Genomic DNA, 17,201 nt, shown 5'->3' with positions numbered 1-17,201 from the left:
GGAAAACCTACAATCAGATATCTTGTCTTTAATAGTATTACTTTCATATCATGAAGAGCCATAATTTGCTCTGGTATTATCAAAAAATGACTCCAGAGACTGTTTATTAAGCTGTATGGTTAGATATAAAGGGAACAATGAGTTTCCTGATGGTTTAGGTCACGGGTACTTCAGGAATGCAAAAGGAAACCTACGCTGTTTGAAACTATATAACTCAAATTTTGTACAGTGAACAGTAAGACTAAGATGAGGTTATGCCAGAGAAGAAAGAATGATCATTAAGAATTTGAGATTGCATTCAAAGAATACTTGTCCAAGTGGATTAAACTTCCCAAAGAAACATTATACCTTCTATTTTATTTTTCTTTCCCCTTTGCCCTTCATTTGATAAATTTAAGAAGATCCAGTAGAAGGGCTGCATCCATATTTTACTGAAGATTCTCTTTTACTTAAAAGTAATGATAATACCAGAGCAAATTATGGCTCTTCATGATATGAAAGTAATACTATTAAAGACAAAAAAAAAGTACAAGGCCTTCGAATATACAGTAAACTGCAGTAGAATACACAACAAATAAAAGTAAACCTATTGGTGACAAATCTATAGTTTTGTATTGTTTCCGGAAAGGCCCCCGAAACTCAGGGCATCCTGAGTTTGAAACGTGTGAAAATACAGCGGTCATAACACTGTTTCCCTGCAGAAGTTCTCACCATACACTTCCCTCCCACCATATTAAAAGGATTGTATGACTACTTTAAAAAAGATATTTATATACACATGCATACACAGACACACGCCCATGTTTCCTGAAAATGAGAAAATGAGAAATATGTATGAAACATTATGGGATATTTTACAATGTAGGTTGAATACTTACAGAGACTTTAGCATTTAGCTGTTCCTTGTATTACATGTGTATGTATGTAGGTATGTATTTATATTACATTATTAAATGGACTTTTTAAAGGAAAACTATTTCAGAAAGGAATTTGAACTTTCCAAATTTATGTTTACTTAATGTAGTAGTCAATGCAATGAAAGATTATAAAATATTTAATGTTACCCTTTGTGGAACATCTCAACATTCTTAGGAAGACTTTTCTTCCTATATAAATTCCCTGTATTTACACCATGAAGGCTTGTCTTCCAGTGAGACACAGTTTTTGTTGACTTCTCCACTCTTGCTTATTTCTTGGCCCAGGAGCTTCTCTGGGTTGAGTCCTTGGGCATGCATGGCCCAAGGTCAGATCTGGGTTATAATTAAGAATGGGTTTGTTCTTCCATTCCAAGAATACTTGTCCAAGTAGATTAAACTTTACACATTATACTTTTCCTTTCCCTTTGACTCTTTACCCTCCATTAAAGGAGACCCTTGTCCACTGTCAAAGTTGGGATTCTGCTTTTGCCCCCAGTACTTTTAGATATACTTCAACTGGGAGGGTCCCTTCCAGAGGGGGATCAAGTATTTTTATCCCCATGAAAATTAAAAAATATATTTTAAAAAGATGCAGAGAAGTTAGAAAGAACTATGTGATGAAACACAATACCTATTTTTATAAATCTACACATTCAGTTTACAAACATAAATACAGACTCCAACTCATGTAGCAATCACACACTTTACTGCTGAATCTATCAAAGAAAAAAAAAATGATGATGAAATCATTCTACATTATTGGACAACACCAGAGAGTGGAAAGCTCATCAATGGGCTTTTCATTCTGTCACGATACTCTACATTTCTGGAATGTCCCTCACGCAGGAACTTAAGTATAGAATCCACAACACAGTTCTTCAATGATGAGGAAAATGCCATGGAAGATCTCTTGAATTGATTCTGTACTCAGTTCTGCTTGTCATTTTCTAATCTTAAGTAAGCGGCAAGCATGGGAATACTCTACTTTTAAAGCAATGTTGGGGTAAGTATTGCCAAATCCTGATATTAGACAAAGGAAGTCATAAATATTGTGGGCAAGTGAGATTGCGTCAAAGGATAGAATCTGGCCTAAATACTGATGAAAAAGATGCTGTTCGTTTCAGGGCACGTACTCATTCAGATAGGTTGTGAGCTTTTAATGAATCCACCCCTTCTCTCCATATAATCTAAAGCAGATTTTTAATGAAATACAAAGGAAATCCAGTGTTTCCATATGTAAACCTATAAACTTCCAGGAATGAATCTAAACTGTATTGCTAAATAATCATGATAAGGGAATATTTTATTAAGCAATTGAAAATCATTTTGGATCTTCCATTCTGAGAAGTGGAACCTCTGCAAAATTATAGCAGATTTGTTTTGTTAAAAAGGCATAATCGTCCTGCAGATATTTCTTTTAGTATATCACATATTTTGAGAGCAGTTTAAATTTAGCCTTTAATTTTTAAAGATGAAGGGGCCTAAAATTAGATCATCTGAGAAGATTATTTGCTTTTTCAAACCAAAGCAGACCATGGATCTCTGATGATACCGCTGATTTCAAATTTCTTACATAAAGAATCAATAGGAAATCTTAGGAATTAAGTAGCAAAATTTGCAGAATTCTGCTGGGGTCTTTGGAAAAGTCTGAACTTTGCCTGAAACTGGGCGTGATGAATCATTACTCTTACAGCCCGAGTTTCAAAAGAAAACTCTATTTTTAAATTAAAGGAATTTTAAAAGAACATGAAAGACCTGCTCAAAAATTACTTTAATCCTAAGTGTTTAAAACAAAGCAATCATCCTCCCAATGACTTCAAGAGTGTGGGAACATTATTTTACCAGGCCTTAGGATTCCAAACTCCTATAATGAGATTTATTCTTTCTTTTCCTTTACACTAATGAGATAAATTCTATGTCTCTAATCATATTTTTTCCTACAAAATCAGCTATTGCTGGATAAAGGGAGAGTCATGATCTTAAGAGATTTAACCTAATGTGGAATTCACATTTACTCATTAGCTCCAACACATCCGTCACCTAAAATCTGACAGCACTGGGCACTGATATCCAGATGCTCAGACAATAAACTGCTAACAGTTGTTTCCTGCCTCAGACTCAAATGAGAATACGAATCTAAACATTATCACTGCATATCCTCTAATTTATCACTGAAGTGAAGTACAAATGATTAAAAGAAATCCATGTATGTATTCACAGATTGGTTAAAGTGCTTGGCTAGTGTCTCCAATTAAAACTTCGTTTATTAACAAATCTGGTTTGTATAACATAACATCACTGCAGAGGTAGATACAATTCACACAAAAAAATTATCAGTAGGGAAGTATTTGAAATGAAAGAAAAAGGAATATAAGGAATATAAGAAGCTATCATTCCCAACTGAAACAGTTTAGTAAATATTCATTTCTTCTCATGAATGATAGAAACATGCAGAGTAACTTTAAACATGCAAGATAAGTTGTTGGCATTCCAACCCGACTGATCTTTGTTAGCCTCAGACAGCTGAGTATATGCAGACCTTAGTTTATAAAGCATCTTTTTCACATGTACAGGGCATTTCCTATTTTGCCATGGTCAGCATCAACCCTTTTAAAATGCAAAACAATCAATAACACTCTGCATGCAAAGCATGAAAACTACATCATTTTCCAATCATGGTTTTCATATCACACAGTGGATAGTAGGTATAAAATGGCAAATACAAGGCAGTACAAAGAACACTAGAAGAGAGGTATTACCTTTTGCCCTGGACGACCAGATTCTCCAGGTTCCCCCTGGCCAAAAGAAAACCAAAGATGATAAAAACAATCTTACAAGAATTTTCCAAAACCTTTAGGCCTCTGGACACTTTCACAGAGATGGCCTAGCCTTCTTGATCACATGCATTTCATTCACTTTATTCTATATCTCACCAGAGACAGGAAATTTTTTTTGCTGTGAACATACCTAAAGCTCACATACAAATCCCCATTTCCATAAAAACCAACTGCAGAGAAAGTGAAGGCAAGACCTCTTATTTAAGCCTTTATCAGATTTCCAGCAGATACTCTCTGTTGAGTTTGGGAGCTGATTATTGCAGAAGAATAAAAACAGTTATAACCATCAAAACTGGTACAAAAGAAGAGAAAGTAGAGGTTTATAAAATTCAAAACTGTAACTCCTGGGGTACAAACACTCGCAAGGTGATAGTTACCTTAATTCCTGCAGCAGATGATCCAGGGTCACCCTAAAACAAAACGCATGAGAGATTAGTCCACAAGTTATGAGAATAGGAAACACACAAGCACACAGACAGCCATTATCAACATGGCACTCAAAGGAGCCCCATGACTAACAGGCCTGACTACGCTCCATAAGACCATTCCAACATGGCATCTGTTAAGATGTTAACAATTTCCAAGCTAAACAATGCACTTTCTAAAAACATGGGTTTATTTTGAATGCAAAATACTTAAGGGCTATATTCCTTGAGGTCAATAGAAACATATAAATATGTATCTCTTCCCTTGATACAGTGCTAAAAGTGTATTCTAAAGTAATAAATTATAATTTTGAGATCTGGGATTTTGGTTTTCTCTATTCCTGGAATGTATGAATGTCACGGGCTCTCAGTTACTGGGAGTTCCTTGACCCTCTCAGTCTTCAGAAAGTCAGGGTTCAACAGATAAAGTCAAAGGGTTAATGATGTCGAGTTGGAAAAAGCCACGTAGCAGGTTGGTTTGTTTAACTCACGAGGCACTGTCACAGTTATGACCAGCACATCTTCTCTAGCTTTACACTTATTTCATTGTGACACAGTCACCGGAAAATTACAGGATGATGGATGACTCCTGGGTGGCAGGGACATATGTAAGACCTGAGAGAAAATCTTGAGGTAGAATCTGCTTTCCTAAAAGGTACTGTACTCCATTGGGATACCACAGAGGGTGACTACATTCCCAAAGCAAATATGCTTATAAAATCAGCAGAGAGGGATTCGTGGAAAAGAATATGGAGGTTAGTTAAGAATGTTGCTTCTTTCTTTTTTTACCCATGAGAGACTATGGACTCTGAGAAACAAACTGAGGGTTCTAGAGGGGAGGGGGGTGGGGGGGATGGGTTAGGCTGGTGATGGGTATTAAAGAGGGCACGTATTGAATGGAACACTGGGTGTTATACACAAACAATGAATCATGGAACACTACATCAAAAACTAATGATGTAATGTATGGGGATTAACATAAGAATAAAAAAAATAAAAAAAAACAACTAATGATGTAATGTATGGTGATTAGCATAACATAATAAAAAATAATAATAAAAAATAAATTCAATTAGCCAACATATAGTACATTATTAGTTTCTGATGTAGTGTTCAATGATTCATCAGTTGCGTATAACACCCAGTGCTCATTACATCACGTGCCCTCCTTAATGTCCATCTATTTCTAAAATGAGGCCAACAAAAGTGCCTTGGTTTTCAAACTCCTTCTAACCCCCCTGTCCCATGAACATGCTACAAGCAAAAAAAAAGGGAGAAAACTTAGCCATTTGAGACTGTCGAGAAAATAGGAACTGCCACAGGAGGAAGGTACACACTGGAATTTCTTCAGCTGTCATATCCATGCAAGTGTTCAAGAAACTCCAGGGATCTGGTTCCTTGTTCTGGATTTAGGAAGCTGCTCATTACTCTCTTTTAGAGACACAGATGAGGCCTCAGGCCTCTGTCCAAGGAGCCCTGGTCCCCCTCGCCCAATTCTTCCCACCTCTTCTCCAGGCTGGCACCTTCTCTTTCTTGAGGTCTCAGCTTACGTGGTTTCGCCTCAAAGAACACTTCACCAACCAACTTCAGACACATACCCCTCACATACAATATCCTACTGCACAGCATTGAGCTCTGTTCATGTCCTGCATAGCTCACTTCATAATTACATATTTATATTTTCTGCCCATTCATTGTCTGTCCCTTCATCAGACAATCAGCCACACGGGGGCATATTCAGTGTCTACTTTTATTCAGTGCTTAGCCCATAGGAGATGCTCCATACCTTTATGGCAAGTGAATGAACAAATCTCAAAAAGAATGTTTTAAACAAGTCAGGAGTCAAGGATCAAAATGAAAAAAAAAAAATTAGGAGGGAAAAGCTTAGGAAGGAGAAGGAAATCATAAATTAACTTACTGAAGAAACTGATACATATGTGAGCTTCTTTGATGTCTGTAATTGTTATTACCCAAGGAAAAATTAAAACATGACAAAATATAAGGGCCCTAAATACTGTCTTATACTGACTTCTCTTTCTGATCATTTACATTCAACTGAGTTCCAAATGGGGAGTGAAATAGATGTGGCTAATAAAATAATACTTATTTCTACTAAATCAAATCTGAAAGCTATCAACACCAATGAATCAGGTTTGCAATATTTTGCACAATAACACCTTTGTATTCCTAAAAGCAATTTTGACTTTGCTAACTCCCTTCTCTCATCTCATTTATACCCCATAAAACTCTGATGAGATAGGGCAGATATTACTATTTTCATAAGGAAACTGAAGGAACTAGAGGATAAGTGAATTTTGGACTTCCTAAGTTCCATTGCCATGTTCTTTTTATTAGAATAAGAATTATTGGTTTTTTTCGTTTTGACAACAGGGCTTAAAAGTTGCAGTAAACTTGTAAATAAAAGGAAGTCGCTTGTATTAACTGCAGTTTAAAACCTTTTATTTTTAGTGTCCTAATGGAAAGTGGCTGGGTAATCTACCAATGAGACTAAGGACTAGATTTAGTTCTCATAGAAAGTGGATGGAGAGAAAAAGTTTCCTGAAAGGCTGATTTATTTGTGGAAATTGGAGCAGTTTCATTTGAGGGGACTGTGAGTGATATTTTAATTCTCTTTTTAAAAACTTAGACTGTGAAATCTCGAGGAATTTTTATAACTTTTAAGTGGCAAGACAACTGCTGAAAGACAGTCATAAGTTAAACATTTTAAAGGATAGTCCTGCAAGTAGTGGAAATAAAACAGTCAGTGTTATAATCCTCATTCCTCCAAAAGTGAAAGTGAATACAGGATTAAAGTCAGAAAAACCCAACCATGTCTTAAGTACACTCTTTGCTTCATAAGTTGGCTGGTCTAGAAACACGTTTCCACAGGGCGAGTCACAAATGGGAAAATCCTTTGAGAAGACACTCGAGATAAATGAATTAGACTTTTGATCATTCAAACACAGAGAGTTTCTGTTTTTGGTCGTGATTATTTTCAAACACAATAGTTAGTATATAATGTTATGTATGTATTAATAAAGTCTAAGCAGATAAATGAAGTGAATGTGATGACATTTTTATCATTCATTAATTCATTCGATAAGTTGTTTGTTGAGCACTGATTATGAGCCAGCCGTGTTCTGTTTGCAGGGATGCGGGGAGGTGGGTGAGAACAGGGAGCAATGCAGTTACAGTCCCCGCCCTTGGCCTGTGCTCATGACAGTCACATACTAATACACACACACAAAAATGTTATTGATTGAAAGCATGAAAAATACTTTCTTCTTCTTCCTTTCTTTCCATTTTTTTTAAAGAAAAATTTAAAAAATAGGAAGATTCTCATGTTTGGGAAATACTGTTATTTCTGTATATAGCAGAAGACATGATAAACAAATGCATGTCACAGGAAAAAGTTCTACCATTCCATGAAAATAAAAAGCAGTTGAAAGGAAAACAAACTTTTTATTCAATAAATATTTATTATCTCACAAGTATGTGCCAGGAACTTGGATTGGTGCTGGGAGTAGTTTGGCATCATATAGGCTTTTTGTTTATTTATGTGTTTTTTTCTTTCCCAATGAGCTAGATGGATGTCCAGTTAAACAAGGAATGACAATAAACCCTGATAACAGTTAAGAAAGGGATTTTAAAGAGTGTTGTGGGAGCATAGAGTAGGTAACCTAACCAATCTGAAGGAGACTGAAAGGCTGCCCCAGGGAAATGACTTACAAATTAAGGTCTCAGGGGACTGAAGAATTGATGGTGGAGGTGGGAGTGGACAGACAGTAGGAGTGTTCTAAGCCGAGGCAACCACATGTGCCGAGTTAGAGAGGGCCCTGCATTGACCGGGGGGTGTGGGGGCCCACGGAGATAGACCTTCACATGTGATTTTAAGAACAGACAATTTGATGGTAGCTCCAAATATGGGTGCGGCTTCTGCAAAGGCTCAGAGGATGCAAATCAAAGATGCTATGTAGGCATAAACCAAGAAGGCAGTGTTTTTCGGGGAATGGAGACTGAGGGACCAGAGAAAGTGAAGGCACCTGTCAGGTTGTCCCAAGACCGGGAAGGTGGAGCTTCCGAATCAGCAGACTGAATTGTGAATAACAGATCGGCATGATCAAACCATTCAGCTTGCCGCACAAACACCTACTTTCAAGTTGCTTGAAAGAGATAACAAATCCATTTCTACATTTGTTGGTGGGATTAACGCTCCAAAGAGCAGAACATGACCTTTGCGTAGTAACTCCACACATGATTGAAATCGTTCTTTGGTGTGTTACTCTCAAGCCTAGAGTGTACTGCAGTTGCTGGCCAGGGACAAAACCCAGCCTCATGGTTTTTACAGTTCCACAGCATTTCCAGATGACCAGTCTGGAAAGGTTTAGATTGCTTTACCATCCAAAGGCACAGAGTTGGATCAAAAGGAAAAAAAATCCTATTAAAGTGAATCAGTCAATGACGTAATTTACTACTTCAATGGCAGAAAAAAAAAGAATTTTTTGATTTTACATCTCAAACTTGGTAAATGATGAATGAGTTTCACATACTGAACCCAAAGGCCGTGAGAAGAGTGTTTCCAACATACTGGAAACAAATTATATGACAGAAGCAGGAAATGTTTTAAAAAACACATCAAAAATTATATTCCAATTACAGCATTCTCGGGATGAATGCTACAGGTCAGATTACATATTATACATTACAGATTCTTATTTACAATTCCCTTTTAGGCCCATTGAAAGTTTATAGAAATGATTTCCCTTTTAACTGAAGCATTTCTTGTACTTAATTTCAGTTGACTAATAAAATTTTTGATAAAAAAGAAAACAGCCCATCTAGTTGATTTCAATTTCCATGTGGTAAGAAAGCTAACATTTATTGAGAGTTTACTCTATGTGAGTCGGTATGGTAAATGATTTGCTTTAATATAAGATCTTTTCAAAGAAAAAAAGTTGCTTTACTACTGGAAAATTGAAACTTAAAAATGTGTCATTAAAGAAACAATTATTGGCCTACATTCCAAAAATGAAGCTTTAAAAATACATCTTCTAAAGCATAAAATTCTCTACAGGAATCCACATAGGTGTAGTTCAGACTTGGCATAAGCTTTTTTCACTTGAAAAAAATGCCCTCTGTTTAGAAGATTTCCTTTCTTTAAGCAGAGACTGGCAGCTAAGGCCCGTGGGCCAACTCCAGCTAGCACTTGCTTTTGTGTGGCCCATGTGCTAGGAATGGTTTTTACATTTTTACATGGCTAAAAAAAAAAAAAAAAAAATCAAAGAACAATAATATTTCATGACATGTGAAAATTTCATGAAATTAAAATTTCAGTGCCCAGAAATCAAGTTTTATTGGAACATAGTCATACTCATTTCTGGACATACTGTTTATGGTTGCTGTCACACTGTAAGAACAGAGTTGAGTAGTGGTGACAGAGACCACAAGGCCCAGAAAACCTAAGATATTTATTTTCTGGCCCTTAATAGGAAGTTTGCTGACCTCTGGTTTTAAGTATAAACAAGAAAGTTAAATATAACATCCAAGTTTATATATCTGGGGTTTGAAATTCTGACTTCGAGAGTGATCGAAGTACACCATTGGTCTTATTAAGTATTAAGCATATGTATGTCATATTTGATTGCAGCATGATAATTAAATTTGACAGGTATATAAAATGGGTCTACAACAATGGTTTCAACTAGAAGTGATTTTGTGCCCCAGGGGCCATTTGGCAATGTCTAGAGAAGGTTTGGTTGTCACAACTATTGGAATCTAGCGGCCGCAGGCCAGGAGTGATGTTAAACATCGAACAGCCCCCACAACAAAGAATTATCTGGCCCAATATGTCAATAATGATGAGGGTGGGAAACCCCAGTCTACAAGAGACTGAGGGTCCACTCTAATTTCTGGACTGCTCTTTGAATACAAACATAACTGCGACTTGGTGATATTAATTCATTCCTACCATCCATGCCATATTTATATTAATATTTATAAGAATGAGAAAGATAAATTTCTCTTTATTTTATGGGGATGCTTTTATGACTAACATTATCCATCTGTACTGTAATAATTTTCAAAGTGAAATATTTTTATCCTCAACTCTAAGCTTAAATGAATAAATCTTTTATCGATAACTCAATTACTTAGCTTGATTTTCATGAAAATCTGACTATTCTATTTTCAGTTTCTTAAAAGATCTTTTTCTTAGTCCTTTACAGCACAAGTGAAGTGAAATACCCTTCTTATGTCAGAGATATCTGTGAAGTATGAAGCCAAAGCAGAAGCTATAATGATAGACGGGGAGGGGGGTGATGAGAAGAGGTAGAAAGATGAGCCACAAGACCACTGTAATATAGATGCTAATAATGATTTAAAAGATTAAAAAAAAGAAAATACAACACAAAGCCTGGCAAAATATCTGGATTTAGTAGATTTCAGGTCAAGGCAAATTTTCAAGATTGCATTAGAGGCTCTAATCAAATGACATTTACTTTCAAACTTTTAAATCTCATCCCAATCCTTGTTCTCTCCCCAAATCGGAACAAATGGAATCACTTCAGAAACTTTATTTTTATATCTCTGAGTATCAAGGGAGTGCCCCACTTACACATGAATAAATGGTTTTCTTCCTTGAAGGCCAAACCTAGCTACACATTTTCTAGAATTTGTGACATACCATTTTACTTTTAAAATACTAAAATACTTAAATTTGGGGGCGCCTGGGTGGCTCAGTCATTAAGCATCTGCCTTCGGCTCAGGTCATGATCTCAGGGTCCGGGATCGAGCCCCACATTGGGCTCCCTGCTCTGCCGGAAGCCTGCTTCTCCCTCTCCCACTCTCCCTGCTTGTGTTCCCTCTCTCGCTATGTCTCTATCTGTCAAATAAATAAAAAAAATATATTTTTAAAAAATTAAAAAAATAAAATATTTAAATTTGTAGCTAGGAGTTTGTGGAACGATCACCTTCATAAGTTAGATATTCAAATGTTCTCTAAAATTGTAGAATTATTTCCCATCTTATCACACTAAGTTACTACCACTCATTTACCTGTCTCAAAATCTTCTGTGTTCACATACATGAAATAATATTTCTTGCTCATACACATACTCTTTCATATTTTACAACACTGTACCTTTTCGCCTGTGTCACCTTTGGGGCCATTCTCTCCAGCTTCTCCCTAAACGGGGCGGCGGGGCGAGAGATAGAGTAAAATATATCGGTGACATTACACACAGTAGCCTTCATTATTTTGAGTTTGCTTTCATGTGCACTATATATTAAAATCTGTTGCAAATGTTCTACAGAGCTAATGTATTTTTACTTGAACAGCTGCCTGATATCAAGTGGTCCAAATAAAATTTATTACAATGAACATAGCTGAACAGTTTTAAACTATTCTATGATAGCAACAGAAAGCAGTACTTTCTCTGACTTCTACTAGCTCATTCTGGCACGTAAAGCCTCCTTAGCGATATGCCTTTTCTCCTCAAGAAAGCCTTTTTCCTGACCATTCCCTCAATATGCCACAAGACTTAGCACCAGCGTGTCCTTCCTTCCTGCCATTCCTGCCACCTGAGCTCCTGCCCCCCCGCCCCTTCTCTCTGTGTAAATCCTACTCTGTCTTCAAGTTCAGCTCAAATCAAATCTCCAGGGCTTCAAAGTGCATGACACAGCCCTCAAAACTGTGGGCGGAAGATTAATTTGTCTGCACCTATGTGTTTTGCATTTGTGAAATGAACTTTATATTTTATTTGAACACTCTCTTTTTTAATTATAGTAACAGAAATTGGAGAGTTTATGCTTTCTGGGTTATTTTTGAGATTTCCTGTGCTTATTCCCTCACATCTCTTTTCTACCACAAAGCAATGCATTAGGAAAAAAAAGTCATTCACTCATTATCCATGCTTTGATTCCTTCAAAGCTGAATTCTTTCATTTAAGTCTTACAGCATGTTATAGTGGAAACATCATGGACTTTGGCGCCAGAGAGACTGAGCCCAGCTCCAGCACCTACTGGGCAAATGAAATGCTCCCTACATCACGTTTCACATGTGTAACAGAAGGGCAAGAATGCTTTACGGGGTTATAAGAAATAAACAATATGCTGTGCGTAAAGCAACTAGGCCAGTATCTGATGCAGCATAAGCTGATAGCCATTAGCGGTAACAATGCATTATTGTTCATAGATTCCATAAGCTGGAACACCCTTCTGTTTAGCTTCATAAGAGGTCACTTTTGCATCATTTAAAAATTTCCTTTAAATAAGAGATAAAGTACTGATGATGGTTTCCCTGGAAGAGGGAAGAGATGTGGGGGAGAGAGACTTATTTTTTCTCTCCATTTTCTTTTCGTGTTTCACATATGTATGAAGCTAACCTGCTCAGGTGTTTGTCTATGGTGACCGACACACCACAGAGCCCGGGAGCTGGAGCAGCTCTATCTGATGAATCCCTGGGATGGTGCTGGCACTGATCCTTTCCCCTCCTTAATTTCTACACAAAAGAGTGATCTGATGACTAATTAATTTCAGGTTAATTACAAGGAACTGGTTGGACACCAAATAAATATACTGATAATCTCTTATGAGGAACCTTTGACAGGCAGCCTATTAGCATACTTTTCAAAAGTTTGCTTGGAAATCCCTTTATTAAAAAACAAAACAGACACAACAAACTTTCTTATTAGGAAGACTGGCTCAGAGTGGTCACGAAATGAAGGGTTTGACTGAGCCGTCCCCTCTGCTTTGCTCTCCCTCCATTTAAATAAATGCCTTTTTAATTTTTGCCTCACAGTGCCGAAAAATACAGTTACATTCAAGAAGCGTGCGGGGTCTTTAGATGTACTTCTTTTAGGATTAGAGGTGATGATATTAATTTATCAGAACGATCACATCACTTCTGAAGAGCATGGTGTAATGTGTTGGTAGCTTCCTACGCAGGCAGCACGTTTCTCAAGCATTATTAAAGTAAATAGCATGAGAACCAGAAAAATTAGCACCACGGTATGCACTGAGAGTCTAAAAATAATCAGAACGCCCCAAAAGTAGTCAGGAAGGACATCTGTGAGAAATTTAACATATGGCACTCTCCTCCTCCTTTTGTTTCTCTTTTTGCTTTTTTATAGGAATTCTTTGTGGGGCAATTTCCAATGTATTTGTTGCAGGTAAACATCTGTATTCCTTTAACTTCATGACCTAAGAAGCAGTAGGGAGAGATATGGATGCTTAGAAAAGCACTGGGGTGGCAATAGCAAGTAGGTAAAAACAGAAGTTTTGCAGACCTAGGGATTTTTGAAAACCACTTAGAAGCTTGACATAGAATGTTCAAATATCTTCCTTTCCCTCCATTTCTTTAAACCTTTTTACCCAAACCTCTGTCCATACATAAGAATTACACTATTCTCTCCTACTAATTAAGAGTTTGACATGAACAGTGGTTGTTATATCTATCTATATCTATGGATCTATATCTATTGCTATGTAGTCATCCATACCTCTATATATTTTGGTTTGATACCTCTTTAGGGAAAAAAAAAAGATAATTACAGGCAGAATCATTCCTACCTTTTCGCCTTGATCTCCAGGTTCTCCCTGAGCAAAAGAACAAAGATGGAGTGACACATTAAATTATAAAACACCCAATTAAACACCACCTACCAAAATCAGATATTGAACATACTAAGTCAATTATATGTGACACTTTCTATTTTGGCAACATAGAATTGCTATATTGAAAACAAATGGTAAGATGAGTTTCCTGAAGAATTGGGCATGGATATCAATATCAAATGTAATCTTAGTTCTTTGCTTTTAAAGGACTAAAGAAAGGTATTTAAAATTATCATCCAGAATCCAGCTTTTGGGGCATTAAGAACAATGTGGTACCAATTCAATGTCTTCAGCAGCTTCTTAGTTTTCAAGTTTTTATTTCCTCCAAACTCAGAAGCAGTAAGGTGGGCTAGCACATTCTTTCATGGTCTTTTACTCAAAGCAGCCCTCAGTGTATAGATTATTTCAGGGGTCTGGAGTCTGTGTAGTTCTCCCATCTGTCTTCTTCAAACATGATCATAAACATGGTCCTGAACTTGGAGTCCTTCAGAGTGTCATGAATTCTCCCTAACCTGCTGGTAACCAGCATGTTCCAAATCAGGTATATTTTAGGCAGCAGTGGTACCTTCAGGAAAGAGACTAGAATGGGGCAGAGTCAAAGCAAGTTTAGGAGAGTGTCTTTATTCAAAATGATGACCTGGACCATATGAGGACTAAAATGCCAAACTGTGCTTTGAAAAGAATCCTTATTTTCACTTTACCCAGGAAGGCATAGGTGATGGAGTGGGAGAATTCTAAAGTGAATCATATACATTATGATAATATTCTTCTTATGAAAAGCATCAGTAAGTGTTGCCATGAGATCAGGCTGCTTAAAAAAAATTGGCTTAAGATGATTATTGTGTTTTTTAATTTAAAAACCCCTCGAAGTCAGTTTGGAGGCAAGACTCTTTTCATTTGCTGGGACTCAGTCTGACCCTTTGGCTTTCTGAATTTCTGGCCACCTTTCAGTGCTCAACATCCATCCTGATGGTTGCTAGGCAACAGAAGAATAGACCTGAGAACATGCATTAAGCATTAACTCTTATCATTTGGCTGTTTAGCATGGAGCAAGAGAGGGGAAAAGACAGGAGAATGGCTGTAGTCCCAGAAGGAATATTTCCTTTCCTCTCCTGCAGGACAAAGGGCAGGTCTATAAATTTTAGGTCTGTCCTAGGCGCCTGTCAATAGCAATGTGATCTGTAAAATCAGCTGACAGGCATCTGTGGGTACAGATACACACCCGCACAGCTGACGGGATTAGACATTAGTTATGTACTTCAAGGGATGTTCACTCATCAAAGGATTTGGGATTTGTCTGCCTGTTTGGTTTAAACTAAACTGTCACCAATCTTTTTATATTTAACAGATTCATTTGTTCTTTAAAAAAACAAAGAAAATTTGCAACCCCCAAAAAATCCTCGTTATATGTTTTCCCTATTTAGTAATTCAGACTATATCCATTTTTAAATTTTAGACATGCCACATCAGCCAGTAGAGCGTACCACTCTTCATCTAGCAGTTGTGAATTGGGTGTAGAGATTACTTTAAAAAAGTAAACATCTTAAAAAAACAAAGCAAAACATGCCACATCTTTATTCTGCTCTTCATTTGATTAACTGCTTATATGTGTAAGTGTTGGAGGTGACCAAATATTGAAGAAAGGCCACAGTGGCACTGTGAAAATCATCTTTAGTAAGTCTTATAAATATTATGCACATTTGAGGCAGTATGGACAAGGCCTACATTTTAATACACTCATTAAGTGGCAAAATGACAAGAGTCATATTTGAAATATGGGCTTTTTCTCACGTTATTGAAGTATCCCAGAATAAAAATTTTGACAACTGTTATCTTATTTGTTTTTCTGCATTTTTAATGCTAATGAGGATCTTAAACAATTTAGTCATTAGTCACAAACTTCTATACTGCAGCAGATTATACTACTGACAAATATTCCATCCAAGTAAAACCAGCGGGATATAAAAAATTGTTACAGCTTACAATTTCATGAAAACTCATATCTCAAATGATTCTGCTTGGTTTCATTTGTACTAACCTTTGGCCCTGGTATTCCGTTTTGTCCTACTGTTCCAGGCAACCCGGGCTCACCCTCATGAAAAAAATAGATACTATTAAATAAAATACACAAAATCCATACATTATATAGATTATTAGAGGATATAGCTATCCAATAATGCTCTAGAAGTAGAAAAATAAGTGCCTACTAGGGTAAATACAAACTAGCTCATTTGGTCCAAAATTCTATGTGCTGGGGGCCAAGGATAAAACAGGGTTAATTTTCTTTGTTCAGTCTTTTCTCCATTAAGAAAGCTGAAGCAACTTACCGACGGAAATGAGTATCTAGCATGGTGCTGGGTACCTTGTAGGCAATAAATAAATGTTTGTGGAATGAATTAAAGACATCTGAAAACATAAGCTCTCTTGATGGAGAACTTTTAAGTGGTTCATCAGCTCAGGAAAATAAAGACTAAATCATTATATTTATGAGACTTAATCAAATGAGCGTTTCCAAACCTAAAGCTTAAAGAACACACACACCTTTGAACACCAACAAAATTAGACACATTTGACACAAAAGTCAAAAGTAAAAATGCCTTTGGTTTCTCTTCTCAACTTCGCTGTAAAAAATAATTAGAATAAGACATTCAGAACCGTGGCTCTCATTGTCCTATTGAGTGATAGGCATTCAGGAGAAAGATGATGGTTACTAGGTCAGACAAGTTTCCCACCTCAGCAAGAAGAGATTGTATAATAGTTTTCCTAGGCTCTGAACCAGCAATTGTTTTCCATAGAGGAGAAGTCATGAAGTGCCCAGCAGCAAAGGTAAGATAGGTAAGCTCTTGTTGCTTCCGTGTGGCTCAAAGTCATATCAACTAGAATTTCATTTTCATTTAAAAACATTCCCAAAGCCCTTTAGAGTGTGCACCAATGATGGGACAGCTTTCTTCTTTCCAATGAGGGAGTAAAGTTGCTCCTTAGTTGATTAAAAAAAAAACAGGCTTTATTTTTAGGGCAGTTTTAGGTTCACAGCAAATTTAGTTGATTTTGAAGCATGTTTTCTAAGTCACCTACAGGGCAGAGATTGTGCCATTTCAATATTTGTGCTCTCAGCTTCGAAAACATGTACATTAATAATAATAGTACCATTTTTAAGTGCCAGGAACTTCACATTCATCAATTCACTTAATTCTCACAAATTTCTATGAGGTAAGTACCACTTTATCTCTAGTTAAGAGATGGAGAAATTAAGCACAGAGAGGTTAAGCAACTTTTCTAGTTTTACACAACTCTAGCCAAGATTTGAACTCTCATGATCTAGCTTAAGAGATTGTGCTTGTAACAATATGATGCATTCCAAAATGAATGAAAGCATCTAAAAATTGGGAGAGCATACATAGGAGTATTTC

At 36.7% G+C, this 17,201-nt stretch overlaps 1 protein-coding gene across 1 annotated transcript in view; it reads right to left on the bottom strand.

The window, feature by feature from the left end:
- COL25A1 (collagen type XXV alpha 1 chain) overlaps positions 1 to 17,201 on the bottom strand; it is a 461,910-nt gene that overhangs the window by 71,605 nt on the left and 373,104 nt on the right. The window contains exons 13-17 of the mRNA XM_081812014.1: positions 15,830 to 15,883; positions 13,747 to 13,773; positions 11,318 to 11,362; positions 4,132 to 4,164; positions 3,677 to 3,712 (exon numbers count right to left, since the gene is read on the bottom strand). Coding sequence (XP_081668140.1) covers positions 3,677 to 3,712; positions 4,132 to 4,164; positions 11,318 to 11,362; positions 13,747 to 13,773; positions 15,830 to 15,883 — 195 coding nt within the window. The remainder of the gene's footprint in view (positions 1 to 3,676; positions 3,713 to 4,131; positions 4,165 to 11,317; positions 11,363 to 13,746; positions 13,774 to 15,829; positions 15,884 to 17,201) is intronic.

The sequence above is a fragment of the Leptonychotes weddellii genome, chromosome 2, assembly GCF_054177405.1.
Source record: "Leptonychotes weddellii isolate Sample4059 chromosome 2, ASM5417740v2, whole genome shotgun sequence".
NCBI classification, from domain to species: domain Eukaryota; kingdom Metazoa; phylum Chordata; class Mammalia; order Carnivora; family Phocidae; genus Leptonychotes; species Leptonychotes weddellii.
Note: the sequence above shows the minus strand (reverse complement) of the source record. Positions and strands in the feature narration are given on the sequence as shown.